General features: G+C 47.9%; 2 protein-coding genes across 2 annotated transcripts in view; one reads left to right on the forward strand and one right to left on the reverse strand.

Annotated features, from left to right (window-relative positions):
- DHX37 (DEAH-box helicase 37) overlaps positions 1–4,537 on the reverse strand; it is a 28,257-nt gene extending 23,720 nt beyond the window's left edge. Inside the window, exons 1-2 of the mRNA XM_041729302.1 lie at positions 4,335–4,537; positions 1,994–2,163 (exon numbers count right to left, since the gene is read on the reverse strand). Coding sequence (XP_041585236.1) covers positions 1,994–2,163; positions 4,335–4,440 — 276 coding nt within the window. The 5' untranslated portion in view covers positions 4,441–4,537. The remainder of the gene's footprint in view (positions 1–1,993; positions 2,164–4,334) is intronic.
- A 2,785-nt stretch (positions 4,538–7,322) lies between these two features.
- The window catches only part of LOC121475669 (BRI3 binding protein), a 29,669-nt gene continuing 16,764 nt past the window's right edge, over positions 7,323–20,227 (forward strand). The window contains exon 1 of the mRNA XM_041729153.1: positions 7,323–7,670. Within this exon, the coding sequence (XP_041585087.1) occupies positions 7,446–7,670 (225 nt within the window). The 5' untranslated portion in view covers positions 7,323–7,445. The remainder of the gene's footprint in view (positions 7,671–20,227) is intronic.

Consider the following 20,227-nt stretch of genomic DNA (forward strand, 5'->3'; position numbering starts at 1 on the left):
GAAGCCTCCAGATTGGGCTTTCTCGGTCTCTGCACTGCAAGCATCATGGGCCAGAGAACATTTTGCTGTTTTGTGTGCTACAGACCACCTGGCAGTGCCTCAAGCCTCCAGCCTCCCACCAGGTATCTCCAGACAAGGCCAGAGGTTCTCCGGGGGCAAAACTGTCCAGGTTGAGTATCCCTGCTCCAGAAGCAAACACCATTTCCAGGAAATTCAGAAGGGCAGAGAGGTGTGTTTAACTGTACCACAGAGAGGATGTTTTATTACTTTTATTTTTTTAAAATATTTTATTTATTTATTCATGAGAGACACAGAGAGGCAGAGACATAGGCAGAGGGAGATGCAGGCTCCCCGTGGGGAGCCCGATGCAGAACTTGAGATTGGGTTTTAGCAGGTGTAATTAAGATAAAATGAGGGCGACCTGGATCAGGGTGGGCCCACAGGATCCACAGGATCACAGGACCAAGCCCTGACCTGAAGGCAGACACTCAACCACTGAGCCACCCAGGCTTCTTGGAGAGGATGTTTTAAAACTGCAGACTGTGGGAAGCACTACAGACAATGAACCTAATTTCTTTCAACAAAGAAATGACAAGGGGAGAAAAAAAAGAAAAGAGGTGGGGTAGGGAAACATGAAACATTTGGAAATTTGACCTTTACTGGATACTTGATTTTTTTAAAAAAATTTAAGTGTGCTAATGGTCCTGTGGTTATTTTAAATGGTGCTTAAGATATAATTGGAAATATATATGGATAAAATGTTACGCACAGGGGGTTGAATGGTCTCCCCTCCCCCAAAGATATGCTCATGGCCCAGAATGGGATCTTATTCGGAAAAAGGGTCTCTTCAGATGTAATTAAGTTAAATATCTTAACATGAGATCCTGCATTATTCAAGTGGGTCCTAAATCCCAAGACAAGTCTCCTTGTAAGACTCATAGAGAGGGGACAGCCATGTGAAGACAGGGGCCAAGACAGGAGGGACGTGGCCACAGGCCAAGAACACTTGGGGCCACCCCAAGCTGGATGTCAGGAAGAGCTTTCCCAGGGAGGAGGGCCCTGCCAACACTCTGATTTCAGACTCCTGGCCTCCAGAACTGGAATAGAATATATCTCTGTTGTAAGCCATTCAGTTTGTTTCAGCAATCCCGGGACACAAATACAGATTTATGCTACCTAGGCTTTGACCCGGGAGGTAGGGAAGTGGCCAGCTGTGGAGATGACTGGGGAAATGTGGGCTGACAGCTGCTGGCACTGGTGACAGGTACATGGGAGTCTGGTACACTAGGTTCTCTACTTCTATAGGTGCTGGAATTTCCCATTACAAAATTTGTTCCTTAAGTGGCTTAGTGGTTGAGTATCTGCATTCAGCTCAGGTTGCAATCCCGGGGTACTAGGATCCAATCCCGAATTGGGCAACCCGCAGGGAGCCTGCATCTCCCTCTGCCTATGTCTCTGCCTCTCTCCCTCTCTCCCCACCCTCCCATGGTATCTCATGAATAAATAAATAAAATATTAAAAAAAAAAAAGTTTGAAAGGAGAAGGTCTAAAATTCTCCAGAATAAAGTTAAAAAAAAAATAAGTAACACAAAATTATTAGGACCAAATAAGGAAAGATGAGTATGTTGAGGGACTGACTTCCCAGCTAACAAACATCTGGCCTCAACAAATCTGGGCTCATTGGAGATTCGTGGGCAGGCTCCTGGAGGGTCTGAAGGCTCTGGGGCTGCATCAGATATCAGAGCTGCTGCTAGCCGCAGTAGGCCAGACGAATTTAAATTAATTACAATTAAATCACACAAAAAATTAGGTTCCTCAACCATGCTAGCCACACATGCCTAGTGACTACTGTATGGGATTGTGCAGACACAAAACATGCCCCTCATTCTGGAGAGTTTGCACTGTCACGCAGCAGAGACCAAGTCGGGGGACAGAGAACCCACCTCCCCCCAGTCTAGGGAGCCATGTGCAGATCCTGACAGAACAGGCCTACCTGGCTCTTTTTCTCCTTCTGTTCTAAGATTTTCTGCAGCATTTTACGCTCTTTCTTGGTCAGAGGCTTCTTCTCCTTCTTCGATGGGGGAGGGGCTTTGGGCTTCTTTTTCTTCTTCCCAGGCAAAACCAGTGCATTGCTTGCATCGATGCCTTTCAATGTGTCTTTATCTGAAAAGACACACTTGCGTGGACCCCCTTGCCCCCTGCCCAGGGACCGCAGAGACTTGCAGTACTCCAGAGTCCACAATAATGCCGTGTTTCTTTGGGGTGGCTCTGTGCTACCTCTCATGGGATCCTCACCCTATGTGTGAGCCCAAGTGCCCACACAGGTATGGGGGTGCAGGCTTGTCACTGTTCCTTCAACTTGTCTGCCCAGCATCCGCCATGTGTCAGATTTCACTGTGAACCCAGGGCACCTCCATCCTAGTGGTCAGGGGAGAAGGAGCGGGGTGCCAGTGGGGAAGGTACAGGCCACAACACTGCTCCCCTCAGAATGTGCGAGGTCAAGACTGTTTTCATAATACTACTACAACATTCTCCTAAGACTGCACAGGACACTCAGTACTGGGTTTGTGTCATATGTACTTGTAAATGTCAGTCTGAAAGTACACAATCTGGACCCAAATTCAGGTACCATATTACTCTTCAACTCAACTTGAGGCAGCCCCAAGGGGTGCACCTGTTCTGCCTGACATCTAAGGCTGCAGCCCTCTCCAGGGTTCCGTGTGGGCAGCTACTAGCTTACTAGCTCCTCTGGCTCGGTCCATCTTTCATTGTGTCACAAAGTGTAGGAGAGGCTTTGTGACCCTCAACTAAAACGAACACGGCAATTTTAAGCAATGCAAGCTATGCATTCTGCAGTCCTCAAATAAAACAATTAAAAGCACAAAGAAAAACAAAGGAAATGAGTGTATAGCAGCATTTTCCAGAGGCTTCAGATCAGGTGACACATTGTTCTGACAGCTAATGGAGCATGTCCTTGTATACACTGGTTTTGATAGATTTAACCCACACTGACGAAAGAACTTTTGGATCTTCAATTTTTAAGCATGCAAATGGGTCCTCAGTCCAAAAAATATGAGAACTACTGTGCTATAGGAAAAAAAAGGGGGGGGGTGTAATAAAAATCAGGAAGTGAGGGGTAATATTGAGTCAGTGGTCGAAGGAAGGCTCTTTAAAGAAGGTGATGTGGTCTATGTTTTTAGAAGACTCCTCTGGCCCTTCAGAAAGGAGGGGATAAATGGACATCCTGGGTCAGAAAGAACTTTCCTGATCTTCGGGTCCAAGAGATCTCAGGCCCCCCTGTTCTGATCACCTCTTCCAAAATTCTGATAGCAGGTAGGATGGCTACTCAGACTGGACCCATTTTACAGGAGAGAAAACTGAGGCAGAGATGTCCGGTGATGTGGTCCATCCCCAGCCTATCCATGCAACCTCCAAGGAGGGAATTCAGTCCAGATTCCCACTCTGGCATTGTCTCCAATCACCTCACTGCCTGCCAGGCCCAACAAGAACGTGCACTAGAAGGCTAGTCAGTGGGTCGAGGGCAGCAGGCTTTTCTAGAGGCCCTGCTTTCTCTCTGTCCATCTCAGAGTCTAGGTCCACTGTTTCCTAGTGCCCACCTCAACCTGGATCTCAGGCAGCAAGTGCACTCGGCTCGGCGAGCCTGACTCTGCAATGTGTCCCGTTTCAGGAGCCTGCAAGACAACTCTGAACCGACTCAGTCACCTCACCTCACCTCTCCTGCACAACTGGCCTCACGCAGGTCGTCAGCCTTCCTGGATACACTCAGTGGTCCTTCCCTCCCTGACGTCACGGCATCATCCCACGGGGATGGCGGGTCCTCCTCCGTGGCACCCACTAGGACAGTCTCCCAGAGCTCCTCTCTCTCCTCACAGGCTCCTCCTCCCTCCCTTCTCCTCAAGAGCTGGACTCATTCCCCCAGTGAGCCAATCCCCTCCGGACTTTAAATGAACAAATACCATCTACTCCCAGATGATTCCAAAGTGCTACCTCCCCCAGGACCAGCCTCTCCTCAGCATCCCAGCCAGCAGCTGCGTGCCTACCCTGTCCACCTGGTGGCCAAACAGGACCTCCGGAGATCACTCACATCCAAAACCGGGCTCTTGGTCTCCCAGGCTGCCCACTCATCTTCTCCAATGGCTGGCTCCAGCGCCTGGGAGTCATTTTCAACATCTTTGTTCCCCGTGCAATCAGCTGGCAAATCCCATCAGCTCCACCTTCAAAATACTCTGGATGCAACCGCCCCACCTGTTCCATTGCTGCGGCCCTGGCTGGATGTACTAAAGCTTCCTAGCCCAGCACCCCGGACGCCTTACCCTCCAGCTCCAGCCGCACGGGCGGCGGCTCCGCGGGGCGCTTCGAGGGCCCGGGGGCCGCCTGCAGGCGCCCCTTGACGTTGTAGCGCCGGCGCAGCTTCCCCATGGCGCCCGGTCCTGCCGGCTCCCGGCGGGGTGGCCGCAGCCGCGAACCCCGAAGCCTAGTCCACGTGCGCGCCCAGGCCCCAGGCTCAGGCCGCGAGACTTCCGGGCTGCGCTCTCGCGAGAGCTCACGATACCAGCACCCTGGGGGCGGGGCGGGGGCGGGGCCTGCGGCAGGACGGGGCGGGGCCAACTGCGTGACGCGAGCGAGGCCTGAGGTCGCCGGGGAGGCCTGGTTTTAAGCTGAGTGCTTCCCACGTGGTGCGAATCTCTAAATCGGAGTCAGGTGCTGGTGCTAATACTAATTTGGTTACTTGGGAGGGGGACTGTTTTGCACCTTTTGAAATATAACACTGCCCCCGTTGCAAACGTCTCCCCTCGTTTTTTTTTTTTTTTTTTTTTTTTTGCTCTTTTGCACTTTGATATTCCTATAAGAGACACTTCGTTGTATAGTAAAAGGGCACAAATGTTTCCATTACAGGGACAGAGGCACTAAAAGAAGAAAGTATTAGGCGGCTTTAAACTCTCATTCCCACATCACACTGTAGCGCACTCGAAAATAATGTATTCTCTGAGTCCTGTAATTATCTTGCATATACAACGTTTTATATTAGCAGAATTTTTTTTCCCGTTAAAAGCATTAATTTGTTAAGGGCAGAAATTTAAAATAAAACAAAAAAAAAAGACAAAAGAAAAGGTGAAGACATTATATGGATTTATTTTAGAATTTTATAAAGAAACCTAGAACAAGATCTGGCTGCAGAGAGGTAAATAGTAAGTAGTTATTGAATACAGGAGGGAATGGATGAATGGAGGTGATTGCATAGGTTTTCCCTTTCTCCCCCAAAACAAAGGCAAAAACAAATCTCCACAAACACACAGATGGTGCATGAGAGGATTTATGTATGAACAGGTTTATAAAGTTATGATTTAAATGGATTTTGGAGGTCGGGGAAGCCTAATTACCATATCAAACCTCTGGTTTTATGGGTTTTATAGTTTAGGAGGATAATAGTCTGCAGTTTTCCCCTTAAATATGTTTAAGTAAATAAAAAGTGTGTCCATTTTAAAATTAAGTAGGTAATAGTACATTCTCCTATATTTTCTTTTCTTTTTTTTTTTTTTTAATTTTTTATTTATTTATGATAGTCACAGAGAGAGAGAGAGAGAGGCAGAGACACAGACGGAGGGAGAAGCAGGCTCCATGCACCGGGAGCCTGATGTGGGATTGGATCCCGGGTCTCCAGGATCGCGCCCTGGGCCAAAGGCAGGCGCCAAACCACTGCGCCACCCAGGGATCCCCTTCTTCTAAAGTATTATATACCAAAGGACTATCTCCAGAAAATATAAAAAATGTTATTTTATATAATAATAATAAAAGAAGAAAAAAATAATAATAAAAGAAAAATTCATATACCATGAAGAGAGACCATGGCTCTCATAAATGTGTTGAAAAAAAGAAACCAATCACAAAGGAGCATAAAAATAAAAGAAGAAAAATTCATATAGAGCCAGAGACCATGGCTCTCATAAATGTGTTGAAAAAAAGAAACCAATCACAAAAGATTGGCATACTGTGTGATTCCATACACATCAAGTTCAAAAACAGGCAAAATGAATTCCCTAAATTTTGAAGGGTAGCTAGTGAGTGGGAGAGGAAGCTGGTAACGTTCCATTTCTCCATCTGGGTGCTGATTACCTCATGTGTGGTTAGTTTAAATTCATTAAAAAAAAAAAGCACCTTATGATTTGGGTATTTTTCTGTTTGTATGCTATACTTTAATAAAAAAGTTTTCTTAAAAAAAACAAGAACTTTAGACTTCGTGGCCAGTAAATACATGAAAACTTCACCAGGAATCCAGATAAAGTCCAAATTCAAAAGTAAAATACAATTCCTCACTCTTTGGATTGGCACAGGTTAAGTTTTATTTTGCTGCCTGTCTCAAAAAAGAAAAAAAAAACCCAACTCTGGTTGGACACAGTTTGCTTCAGGGCCTTCTGTTGCGTTTGGTTACTGATGGCTCTTCACTCTCTTAAGATCAATCATCCTCCTTCACTTTTTGTACCGTTTACTGACCGAAGAGACTGGGTGGTTTGCACTGTGGAACGCTCCACAGTCTGGATTTGACTGATAGGCTTCTCGTTTTCTCCTCCTTCCCCATAGTTCCTGTAAATCGTTGGTTCCAGGTAGGGGCCAGGTCGGGCGAGGGTTCAGAGTGTTTTGGCAACAATCCATCCTCCGTGGCCCAGGTACTTCCTGCTACCAGGGAGCTTCCAGGTCAGGATAGACTGGCCTGTCCGTTTTCCAGGTCCCCACCAGCCAGTCCCCTTCCTGGTTCCCCCCTCTTGCTAACTGGAACTGCATCCATCATTTCACTAAGGGGTGCAAAATGATTTTCTAACTCTTTCTTGCGCCCTCCTGACCTACCAGCTGAACTTAGCTTCAGAAAACTCTCGCTTCTCACCTGTTCTGTGATGGAAGGAAGAAGGGCAGGGAGGAGGGATGCTCGCTGCTTCTTTACTCCAAAATTTCATTAGGGGCTGGTGCCCCGGCCTTCGCCTCGCGCGTGGTGACATGTTCGGATCTGGTTCTCCAATCCATAGCGGTCATTATCCTTGCAGAGGCCGTTGCAAGTTTTACGGGCACCGGCTGCTCTTTATGGAAAAGTCTAAAAAATATGTATATATGTATTTTTTTGTTTGGAACGGCGGAAGCCCCCGGAGGCGCGGCGCGGCGCGGGGCGGGGCGGGGCGGGGAGGTCGCCGGGGTCGCCGGCCGGGCCCCCGCGTCCGGGGGTGGGGGCGGGGCGGGGCGTGGGCAGGGCCGTCGCGGCTCTGCGCGCGGGGCGGGGCAGGTGGCGCTGCGACAGCGGCGGCGGCGGCGGCGGCAGAGGCGGGCAGAGGCGCGGCGCGCGGCCCCCGAGCGCGCCAACGCGGTCCCCGCCGAGCCGCCGCGTCCCGGGTGCGGCCCTCCGCGCCGCTCCGCCACCGCATCCCGCCGGCCCCAGGATGGGCGCGCGCGCCTCGGGCGGGCTCCGGGCCCGGGCCCGGCTCCCGCGGCCGCCGCCGCCGCTGCTGCTGCTGCTGCTGCTGCTCGGGCTGCTGGCCCCGGGCGCGCAGGGGGCGCGGGGCCGCGGCGGCGCCGAGAAGAACAGCTACCGCCGCTCGGCCAACACCTTCTCGCAGAGCGTGAGCAGCCTGTTCGGCGAGGACAACGTGCGCGCCGCTCAGAAGGTGGGCTCCGGGCTCCAGCCCGCGGTCACCTTGCCCCGGCCGCCGCGCACCTGGCGCGGGCGCGGCCTCCGGGGCGGCGGGGAGGGGGAGGCCGGCCTGCGCCCCGGGGCTGCCGCGGGCCCCGCGCCCCGCCACGCCCACGCCCACGCCCACGCCCGGCCGGGGTCGGGCCTGGCGGCCGGGGCCCGCGCGCTGCGGGGGCAGGTGGCCCGGGGCGCCCTCCGCTCGGCGCCCGGCGCTTCTCCTCGGACCTTGCCCCCTGGCTCCGCGTGGCCGGGGAGGCCCCCTGGGCTACGCTGACGGCGGCCGCGCCTCTCATTCATTCATTCATTCATTCATTCATTCAGCGCGTTTGACCCAACCCCTGCTGTGAGCCAGGCGGCGCGCGGGTGGCCCAGGGGGCGCCCCGCGCTCTCCCCAGCAGCCCCGCGCCGACCCGCTTCCCCGGAGCACCTTAGGCCCTCCTCCTCCGGCTTTGAAGACAGTTAGGCCTTTCTTTCATTCTGTTTTTTTTTTTTTTTTTGAACTTTACAAGAAAAGAAAGAGGAGTAGTGCAGTGGGCTCTGTTGCTTTTGCAACCTGGCCCGATGACCCTCCTGAGCTCCTACTGTGTGCCGCCCCTTGCTGGCTTGGAGCGTGTTTACTTTGGAGCTTTTAGCAGCCTGCAGATCCCTGTGTGTAGAGCGCTCGGGAGGAGCGCGGGAAGCTCACCCTGCACCCTGCTCTACCCTCCGGAGCCTGGTAGGTCGGGGCTTCACGTGGAGCCAGGTCCCCCGAGAAAGAGGAAGTGAATGAGCGGCAGTTGCATGTGGTAATGTGGTTCCCTGAGTACAGCCCCTGCTGTGCCTCCTGTTAATTTATTTGCTGTGAGCTAGCCCTGAGGTTTGGGAACTCAAAATCTGGCTCTGCCGCTTACAAGCTGGCTGGCTGGCTGGCTTTGCACTAGGGGCTTCATTTCTTTGAGCCTCAGTTTCTTTATCCTTTAAAAGGGGCTGATGATAATATCCCCTTCGTTATGAAGTAATTCTGAATCGTTGGTGCCTTCCTGGCCCAGAGTAATGGTGAGATCAGTATCAGCTACAGCCTGGCCAAAGCACAGATCCACATTGCTGAGACCTGCTGGAAGGACCTTCAGGGTTTAAAAAAAAAAAAAAAAAAAAAGTTTTCTTTCCTGGTGCTCCAGATGGAGGGGGAAAAAATTAAAACCCAAATCAGATTGGTTGGATAATCTTAATTGGTGAAATGGTAGTAGGAAATAGTAGGATAGCTATCATTTCTGACCACCCTCTCCTATGGGTATACAGACACTTCTTGTGGAGGTTGGGGTTCTACTGGGAAAAGATGGCTTTGTAGGTGGCCAAGGAGGGAGAAAGCATGACCCAACACTTGAGTGCAAAAAGATTCTCATCCAGTCTGCCTGGGCATGAAGGGTATGAGCAAGGTGAATCTGCACTTACCTCATGCTGTTGTTCTTGAATGACTTGAAGGCAAAAATCTTTTGTTTTAGAGCAAAAAGAAAGTTGGCTCGTGCAGGTGTAAGCACGGGCATCTCGTGTTAGGGGATGGTCCTATGTGAGAGTCTAAGGTCTATGGAAATGAAATACAAAATGATACTTGAGGGCCTAACCTCTGGTTTGATATCAGTAAGACAGCTCTATTATGGCAAGGAATCTGAGAATCTCAGGGTCAGAATTCTTTCTGGGCTGAAGCAGGGTTTGTGCCTTCAATAGGGATAGTACAAATTTGTTATTTGCTTGAAATGTGTTAAGTGCTTCTATAGGTAGAGCAACTGAACTCCTCCTTAGAACAACCCTATGATAGGTACTGTTAATGTGTTCATTTTGTGGGTAGGGAAACTAAGGCACAGAGTGGTGACATGAGTGACTTCAAGTCAAGGTGAGTGACAATGCCCGGAATGGAACCCAGGGAATGTGGGCCTAGAGTCCACACTGGTACTTCATAAGTCTTCCTGCCTCATGACCCTTTCTGGATCCCCCCATCAATGTAGCATGTAGGGGCTGACCTGACATTTCCTGCCGAGGGTAGCCCAGACTGGCCAGGCTTGGGGGAGATTGTTCTGTTACTTTTAAACAAAAACTGGGTCTGCTGGCAACTGTAGTTTTAAGCATGCCTGGGGTTACTAATTGGAGCCAGACCGGCATGGTAGGTTGTGAAGTTTGAGGGTGTTTAAAGAAACACCCCATATTCTAATCTAGGCCGTGTCTAAAATAAACCCGTGATGTTCTGGTTTGGAGCATGGGGCTTGCTGTCCAACAGACGAGGGCTGGAATTACTAGTTCAGTGATCTTGGGCCAGTTGTTTGACCTCTCTGTCTCATTTGTACAGAGATAAATTGGAGGGTTAAATGCAATTAGTCAGGTTGTACAATACTGGGTACTGAATAAGCCTTTAGTAAGTGGTGGAAGATATTTATATAAGAAGCAGTTTCATCTGGCAGGAGAGTGATATACTCATTTATTTTTTTTAAAATTATTAAGCAACTTGTGCATGAGTGTTCATTGCTGCACTTTTCTCATTAGACAAAAAGTGGAAATAACCCAAATGTTTATCAACTGATGAATGGATTAACTGTGGTCTGTGCAAGCAGGGAATACTATCCAGCCATGAAAAGGAATGAAGCACTTGGATTAAACTTGAAAATCAAATGAAAGAAGCCAGACACAAAAGGTCACACGTTGCATGATTCCATTTATATGAAATATCCAGAACAAGCAAATCCATAGAAACTGAAATTAGATAAAATAGTTGCTAAGGGGCGGGGGTGGGGGGCGAGATAGGGCATGACTGCTTAGTTGACAGGGGCAATGAAAATGTTCTGGAACTAGCTAGAGGTAATGATTGCACAACAGTGTGAGTGTACTAAATGTCACTGAATTGTATACTTTAAAAAATGGTTAATTTTATGCATGTGTATTTTATAACAATTTTTAAAAATTTCTTAGGCACCTACTATATGAGCAGAAGCCAGACAAAATGTCCCCTCTTGAGGACCTTTCATGGGACAGGCAATAAATAAGTCAGATACATAAAACAAGATTATATCAGAGTGATAAGTGCCATTAAAGAAATAAAAAAAAAGAAGAAGAGAAGATGATGCAATAATAATGAAGAAGAATCTTTGTTTAAGCTTAATGGGCTGCACCATTCTAAGAGAGAAGCTCTATTATTATCTTCCCTTTTTTATGGACGAGGAGAGCAAGGCATGGAAAGGTTGAATGAATCTCTTGGCCCTCCCCCCCACCGTCCGGCTAAGCAGTGCGAGAGGGCTGGGAGTGCCCACACTGGTAACCTCTGCAGAATTGGAAATAACTGGAATAGAGTGGCCAGGAGAGTGAGCTGAATGAGAAGGAAGTAGAGCGACAGAGTGTTCCAGGCAGAGGGAACAGCATGAGCAAAGGTCCTGTGGTGGGAGTGGATTTAGTGTGTGTGGGCCAGGGAGGTCAGTTGTAGGGCTGTGACAGTGAGCAAGGGACAGAGGGAGACAGCTATATCACACAGGACCTAGGGTTTAACAAAACAGGCTCAACAGTGATACAAGAAAGACCTTGGGGGGAGCCAAGAGAAGGGGGTCCAGTGCCCTGCCTGGAGGCATTGGGTAGGGGGTGGAGGAAGGGGCGTGAGTTGGGTCTGGGAAGGTGGGTTGGCAGGGAAGGAAAGGGCTGGGACAAAGTTGGGGCCCAGTTCACAGGCTGGCTGCATAGGGATGTGGATCTTGGGGAGCACAGGGGAAAAAATATAGCTGGACCCATGCTGTGGGAGCATCTGAATCCTAAGCTGAGATCTGGTGTTTTTTTTTTTTTTTCTTTGCTTTTCAGTTGTTGTTGTTGTTGTTATAATTTAAGAAGCTTAGCATTTATGGTGGTGGTGTTGTTTTTTTTTTTTTAAATAAGGGCACAATTGCATGGAATGCCATTTCAAATAGCTCAAAAGTGAAAAAAGAAGAAATCCGCTTGCCACCTCGGATCCCATCTCTATTCTCCTTCCTAGAGCAGCCAGATTATTCTGAGCATACAGATAGATCCTGCCTCTTCATAGGTTTTCTGTTTGTTTTTCATTATGCATGCTGTTCCACTCTTCCTTTTCTTTTCCTCCTCCTTCTTTTTTAATTAATAAATTTTGGAGACCAGATCCTATTGGTACATAAAGCTTTGCTTCCTTCTTTTTTGAGGGCTGCAAAAAGCAAACTATTGATCAGGATATACCATAATTTAACCCACCCCTGTTGGTTGGTATTTTGTTAGCTTTCCGTCTTTTGCTCCTCCAAACCCGGCTGCAATAAAGGTCTTCATCTAGAGATTTTTCTGTGTGCATATAGACAAGTTCATTTGCAGATTGTTAGAGATGGGATGGCTGAGTCAAAGGGTCTGCACATTTACAAATTTTTAAATTGAATTATAATTGGTGTACTTTTTCTGCATGAGAATTATAAAGCATAATGAATTGTCACACCGAGTGCACCTGTGTCACCAGCATGCAAATCTAGATATGGATTGTCACAACCTGCCTATTCCCCATCCCCCAACCCAAGACAGCCCTTCTCCTGACTTTGACAACATAAATTACTTTTGTCTTTACATCCAGTTCCAGTTTCATATACGCTTTTAACACCAAGAGAAAGACTACTGGATTGTTTTCCAAAGAATGACAACAGTTTCTACTTCTACCAAACATGTGAAGGCTGGCTTCCAAACTTCCTCCAGTGAAGTGTGTCATTAAATTTTATTTATGTTTGACATAGATGGTCTTTTCACTTATTCAAAACCCATTGGCCTTTTCCATTCTGGAAACTGCCTTTTGCTTTCTTGGCCATTTTTCTATTGAGTTGTTGGTCTTTAAGAGGCTTGCATTGTTAGCTGTTTACAAGAAAGTCTTTTGAGCAAAATAACTCTGATATTTTCCAGTCTTTTTTCCCCACCACATCTGAACAGCTTTATAGAGATGTTGCTGATGTTAGATTTCAAGAGACTGCACCTATTTGAAGGGACGCCTGGGTGGCTCAGTCAGTTGGGCATCCGCCTTCGGCTCAGGTTATGATCCTGGGGTCCTAGGATCCATGCTCACATTGGGCTCCCCATTCAGCAGAGAGGCTGCCTCTCCCTCTCCCTCTCCCTCTGCTTGTGCTCTTTTGCTTACTCACTCTCTCAAATAAATAAAATCTTTAATAAAAATAAAGTGAGGTGAAAGTGGACAAGTTGATACATTTTGACGTATGTATGTCTGTGAAACCATCACCACAATCAAAATGTTTGCTCTAACTTTTTAAAAAAATATTTTAATTATTTATTCAAGAGTGACACACAGAGAGAGGCAGAGACATAGGCAGAGGGAGAAACAGGCTCCGTTAGGGGAGCCCGATGTGGAACTTGATCCCAGGACCCCGGGATTGTGACCTGAGCCAAAGGCAGACGCTCAACCGCTGAGGCACCCAGGCGCCCCTTGCTCTAACTTTGTATTTGAAAAACTTCTGAAGTATAGAACAGTTGAAAGAATAAGAAACAGCTAGAAACTCTTCACCTGGCCTACCTATGGTTCACACATCCCCCAAACTTGTTTTTCTCTTTTTTACACATACCACGCATGTGCATGCACACATCACACACACACACACACACACACACACACACACACACGTTTTTTTTTCTTCACAGGAACATTTGTTTTTTTTTTGGTTTGTTTGTTTTTTTAAGATTTATTCATTCAGAGAGAGCGAGAGAGAGGCAGAGACACAGGCAGAGGGAGAAGCAGGCTCCATGCAGGAAGCCCGATGTGGGACTCGATCCTGGGTCTCCAGGATCACACCCTGGGCTGCAGGCGGCGCTAAACTACTGCGCCACTGGGGCTGCCCATTCACAGGAACATTTGAAAGTGAGGTGCAAACCTCACGACACTTTCTCCTACCGAACCATAATACCATTGTCTTCCCCCCAGGAAAAAACCCTTACATTTAGTACAATAAAACCTCATCAGTTTGTAGTCACATTTCCTTTAGAGCTTTCCAAAAAATCTAATGTGCAGTCAGGCATTGCTCACTGCATTTGGTTTTCATGTCCCCTCAATGTCCTCTAGTTTGTCAAGGTGACCTCACTTTTTTTTTTGTAGGGGGGTGTGGAGAGCTTTTCTGACATTGCCATTTTTGAATAGCACAGACCAATTGCCCTTTTTTTCCCCTTGTTTTGGTAACAGCTCTATGGGGCTATAATTCAGATACCATACAGTTCGGCCATGGAAAGTTCAGTGGCTTTGAGTGTATTCAAAGAGCTGTGCAGCTATCACCACAATCAATTTTTAGAATATCCTCTTCACCCTAGAAAGAAAATCTGTACCCATTAGCAGTCATTCCCCTTCCCCCATCCCTCGACAACCCCTGATCTCCATTCTGTCTCCACAGACTTGCCTATTCTGGACATTTCATACAAAGGGAATCACACAGTGTGGCTGGCTTTTGTCAGGATTCATCCATGGTGTAGCATGTGTCAGAAGCTCAGCTCTTCATATGACTTTTTATTTATTAATCAGTTGATGGATATTGGGTTGGTTCCACTTTTTGGCTACTATGAACAATGCTACTGTAAACATTCACATACAGGTTTACACAAACCAAACATATGTTTTCAACACTTGGGGTATATGCCTAGGAGTGGAATTGCTGGGTCACACGGTAACTGACATTCAAGCAACCACGGTACAGATGCACCATTTTAGATTCCCACCAGCAGTGTATGAGGATACCTGTTTCTCTTGTAAACACTTTGTCATCGTCTTTGATTATAGCCATTGGAGTAAAGCTGAAATGCTATCTCACCTGGTCTTGACAGACCACTCTTTTTCCTCTTTTAAAGATTTTATTTGGGATCCCTGGGTGGCTCAACGGTTTAGCGCCAGCCTTTGGCCGAGGGCGCGATCCTGGAGTCCCGGGATCGAGTCCCGCATCGGGCTCCCTGCAGGGAGCCTGCTTCTCCCTCCTCCTGTGTCTCTGCCTCTCTCTCTCTCTGTGTCTATCATAAATAAATTAATAAATAAATAAATTTAAAAAAAGATTTTATTTTTTAAGATCCTATTTATTTATTCATGAGAGACCCCGAGAGAGAGAGAGAGAGAGAGAGAGAGAGAGAGGCAGAGAGAGAAGTAGGCTCCCTGCAGGGAGCCCGATGCGGGACTCGATCCTGAGACTCCAGGATCACACTCTGAGCTGAAGGCAGACGTGCTTAACCGCTGAGCCACCTAGGCATCCCTTAAGGATTTTATTTTTAAGTACTCTATACAACCAACATGGGGCTTGAACTCACAACCTCAAGTGCATGTTCCACCAACCGAGCCAGCCAGGTGCCCCTAGACCAGTTTTTCTTGAAATGTCCCGCGGTATGTATTGTCTGTTCCCCGGTGGCTAGATTGAGTGCATACATACCTATCTGGCAAGAACTCTACCGAAGAGGTCTTGTGTACTTGCTTGGCGTCAGGGTGACTTTCCCTTTTGTGATTCACTTGTGATCTGTGCATATGTCCCAGGATTTTTCGTTCTTGCAGTCTTTGCATCTGGTGTGTTCTTCACATACTAGGGCAAACTCAAAACTGCAGAAACTTCTCTGACTTGCTCATCAGGACACATTTGCTGATTTTCCTTGGAGCTAGTTTGCATGAGCCAGGAGGTGATGGGGCGGGGGCGGGGGTGGGGCGGGAGGCAAGATTGGGATGTAGGACACTGTCTAGACAGAGGTGGGTGTCCAGGCCTCTCTGCTGCAAGAGGAGGATAATGAAATCCCGGCTTGAGTAATTTTGTCCCTCCCACGGTGACAGCCGCAGGCCTCCTGAGTCTGTTCACCTGAGTCTTCCTTGTTTCACCTTTTCATCCTGAACGTTGTGCAGCCTGCCCAAAGGGAGAAAGGATCCTGCAATGAACCCCACACCCATCACCCACAACTTCTGTTTTTTAACTTTCTGTCATTCTTGTTACATGTATCCCCTCTTCAAAAATCAATTTTTAACCTTTAATAATATTTTAAAGTAATACAAGACACGTTAACTATTTTAGTCTGTATCTTTAACAAACAAAAAGTTTGCAAAAATCAGGACCACAAAACTCACAGTTCATGGCAATATTCTGTAATGACCAACCCTAGGCCAGGGGTCCTGTAGGATGCCTGTCAGCTGCCATGGCTCTGTTGTTTTTCTCTTGATGAGACTGTAACTGTGAGGTTCATGGGGGAGACACGTCAAGGGCACAGGCTCTCAGCCTGATTCAAGTTGCCTTAGGTTGAAGGGCTCTTCCCTCTCCTGCTGCTCTTGCATCCACAGCAGCTTCTGCAGTGGACAAGCCAGGCCCTCATTCTGGGGCCGAGTCTGCATCCATACTGGGCAGGCAGTGGGAGCATTGCTCTAGACTCCAGGCTGCGGTGTAACCCCCCTGGTAGTGGCTCCGGCTACCCTAACAGGGCCACATACTGTCCACCTCAAACAATAGGAATTCGCTAGAAATGGAGACCGCAGTGTTGGCACAGTAGTTTCTTCCAAGCCCTCTATCCTTGGTGTGCAGATGGCTCTGTGCCCCCCTCCCCCCATGTCTTCTCGTGGCTGTCCCTCTGTGTGTGTCCTCTTCTTATAAGGTCCCATTGAGTTAGGGCCCATCCTAGTGACCTTGTTTTACTTTACTTATCTCTGAAGGCTCTATCATTAAATCCAGTCACATTCTGAGGTCCTGGGGATTAGGGCTTCAACAGAGGGATTTTGGGGAGAGCACAGTTCATCCTCCTCAGGGCTCCCATATCTTTGCCAGGTGAGGTAGGCCAAAGTCTCCTGCATTGCTGGAGCAGGAGGTAAAGCGACAGGCTAGCCCACAGGGTGAGAGCAAATTGGCCCAGTGCATGGTTAAAAGACCAATGGTGGTCCCTTCCCTGTTTCCAACCTCTCTGGCCCTGGCTCGTTTTCAGGATGGGCCTGTTCTTCCTTCTGAGCAATGCCAGTCATGTTTGGGCATGAGGATTTCCTAAGGATGGCAGGGCTCCAAGCACCTACCTGGAGAACCTGTGTGAGTAAGTGTTGTGACAGAAGTGTCCTTAGCAGCTCCAACGCCTGTGCCTCTGGTGTGTGCCGGCCCCGTGTGGAGGCCTTTACAGGTCTGAATGTCCAATCCTGTCTTGGACCCAGTTGACAGCTGACAAAACTGAGGCACAGAGAGTTTCGTAGCGTAAGCACTGGTATCTCTTCCTTCCAAAACAGCTGCTTCCTCACACCCTTTCTGGGGGAGCTGGTGCCATCTCAAAGGCCCAATGCGCTCTCCTAGAAAAGCATAGTACCCTTCCTTTTTCCTCCGTTTGAACAAATTATAAAAACTGCTATGCAATTGCAAACCAACATGTACAAATCATACATACTTTGTGCATTAGGATGAACAAAACAGGATATATCTATAAAGTGGAATGCTACGTGGTGGTAAAAGGAATGAACTACTGATTCCTGGTACAACAGGGGAAATGTCATTATGAGTGAAAGAAGCCAGACGCAAGAGATCACGTATCGTCCGATTCTGTTTGTATGGAAAGTCCAGGAAAGGCAAATCCATAGAGACAAGCAGATTAGCCGTTGCCTAGGTTGGGGAGGAGGGATTGGGAGGAGGTGACTGCTAACAGGTTTCTTTGGAGGGGATGACCATGCTCTAAAATTAGATTGTGGTGATGGTTGTATAACTTTGTAACTTTGTGACTATTCTAAAGACTATCAACTTGGACACTGTGAAAACATGACCTTAATGGTATGTAGATAATATGCCAGTAAAGCTCTTTTTTTAAAAAAAGAGGGTTCTTTTAGGGGAAAGTGGGGGGAGGAAGACAGAGAGAATCCCAAATAGATTCCCTGCTGAGCGAGGAGACTGATGTGGGGCTCAATCTCACAATCCTGAGATCATAACTTGAGCCGAAATCAAGAATTGGATGCTTAACCGACTAAGCCACCCAGGTGCCCCTAAAAAGGAGTTTTTAATAAGTTTTTTTTTTAAGATTTTATTTATTTATTCACAACAGACACAGAGAGAAAGAGGCAGAGACAGAAGCAGGCTCCATGCAGGGAGCCTGACATGGGACTCGATCCTGGGTCTCCAGGGTCACACCCCGGGCTAAAGGTGGCGCTAAACTGCTGGGCCACTGGGGCTGTCCTGAAAAGGAGTTTTTTTTTTTTTTTTTTTTTAACTTTTATTTATTTATGATAGTCACAGAGAGAGAGGCAGAGACACAGGTGGAGGGAGAAGCAGGCTCCATGCACCGGGAGCCCGATGTGGGATTCGATTCCGGGTCTCCAGGATCGCGCCCTGGGCCAAAGGCAGGCGCCAAACCGCTGCGCCACCCAGGGATCCCATGAGGAGGAGTTTTAATTGAACTATTACCAATATGCCTTCTACCTGGGTGAAGATGCATCCTGCCTCCTCCCTCCACCAATGAGAGGGGCAGCTGCCCTCTTTTCTGTGACACATGTGCTTTCTTTTACATTCTCCACATGGTCTTTTCGTTTGTGTGGGGTTTTATTTGTTTTGTTTTTTGTTTTTATTTTTTTAAGTAGGCTCCACCCCCATTGTGGGGCTCGAACTCAGGACCCTGAAATCATGAGTCACATGTTCCACCGACTGAGCCAGCCAGGTGCCCTGTTTTTTTCTTTAAATCCCAGCTCTTCCTTTTTTTTTTTCCTTTTTTTTACCCTTCCGTTTTAAAATAGCTTTATGAGGTATAATTCCTATACCATGCAGTTTATCCACCTGAAGTGTACCATTCAGCCCTCGTTAGTCTGTTCAGTTGTTCACTCATCACTATATCAATGTTAGGATGTTTCGTTACATGTAGAAGAAATCCTGTACCTTTTAGCCCCTGGCAGCTGCTGGTCTGCTTTACATCTCTATGGCTTTGGCTCATCTGGACATTTCATACAAATGGAATTGTATGCTATATGGTCTCTTGATTCCAGCTTCATTCCCTTAGCGTCGTATTTTCAAGGTTCGCTGATGTGAACCTTCCTTCCATTTCATAGCCAAATAACATCCCATTGTATGGACAGACCAGCCTTTGTTCATTCGTCAGTCAGCTGATGGCCTCATGGTCTTTACATGTACAAATACCTTTAGGGCAATTACCTAAGGAGGAAAGGATGATTCCTTGCAGGACATGTTGGGGTCAATGCTCTGTGAGAATGTGGGATGTCAGTAGGAATTTTGACCATTTACCAGGTGCTCAAGGCACCTCCCATGAATATCCCACTTAATGTTCAAAAAACCAGATGGGGTAGGTACAAGTACATGGATCTCTTAGCTGGAGCTCTGGGACGTATTGGATGTATGCATCTATGTACCATGCACGCATACACATCCATGACTACATGGTTAGCAGTAAGAGCCAGAGCTGGAACTTGAACCCAGGTACTTGAACTCCCAGCCACATGGGCTTTCAGCCAAGCCATAGAACAGGGGGATGGAGGAGGTTATTAGAGTCCTCTTTCTCCTGGATGCTGTTTCAACCCTGCTCCTCTTCCCCTGTCCTGGGGCAGTGATCCAGCCACGAAGGCGGATTCAAATAGCTGTAGCCAGGTCACCCTGAGGCATTTATTGCCCATATATGAGTCCAAGAACCCAAGTCCAGGGCCTCGCTGTGTTGTCACTCCCATTTGCTGTAATAGCACAGGTGGGAGCAGCCTACATGTCCATGGGTAGGGGATTGCTTAAACATCTGAAAGGAGAATGAGGCACCTCCATACAGTCTGAGCTTGAGTAATCACCAAGACCATGCCACATGAGAAAAACTGCAGAACTGCACATTCACTGCTGCTCATGGCGAGAACATTTGTCTATCATTACTCACTCCACGCATCTAAGGGAGGCCCGAGGGGTGAGTGGTGACAACAATGCCTCCAGAAGGAGATTTGCATCATGGGGAGTGAGATGGGATCCTAACTTTTCACTGAATTCCCATTTGCAGCTTTGAGTTTTATACCATGTGTACTGAATATTACTTATTTTTTTTCGAATATTACTTATTAAAAAAAATAAGTGAATGAGACTGCACCTCAGATTCCTATTCCTCTAGTCGGGTGGTCCTTCAGAATCACCTGGAGAACTCACAAAGCCCTCTGAGGGTCCAGGCTCTTAAAGCTGGGTGGGACTTGGGTCTCTAGCGCTTCCACATGCCCAGGAGATGTGACGCCACTCACGTGTGAGAACCACCATCATCTTTGTCCTTGTTCCTCATGGCAGTACCCAAGCTCTCAGAGAAATGGGGTAAGGATGGAATCTATCAGTGATAAAAAATGAGAATGAGTCAGAGAAAAGTGGAGATCTTAACCTTGACATGAGCGGGAGGGTTCTAGGAGAAAGCAGAGGTGGAGCAAAACAGCTTTGTGGGACCCTCCTGTCTCCCATAGGTGTGCCACTCGGCCTGTAGAGGAGGAGGCTAGACCAGATTTCACCCAGCTCTGGCCTGCCGAGCTCACTTTGGTGCCAGGGCTAACTCGGCTGCTCCTGGTGCAGCCTCCATCACCGGCTGGCTCTGTTTTCCCATCAACATGTA

This window comes from Vulpes lagopus, chromosome 14 (assembly GCF_018345385.1).
Source record: "Vulpes lagopus strain Blue_001 chromosome 14, ASM1834538v1, whole genome shotgun sequence".
In the NCBI taxonomy this organism is placed as follows: Eukaryota; Metazoa; Chordata; class Mammalia; order Carnivora; family Canidae; genus Vulpes; species Vulpes lagopus.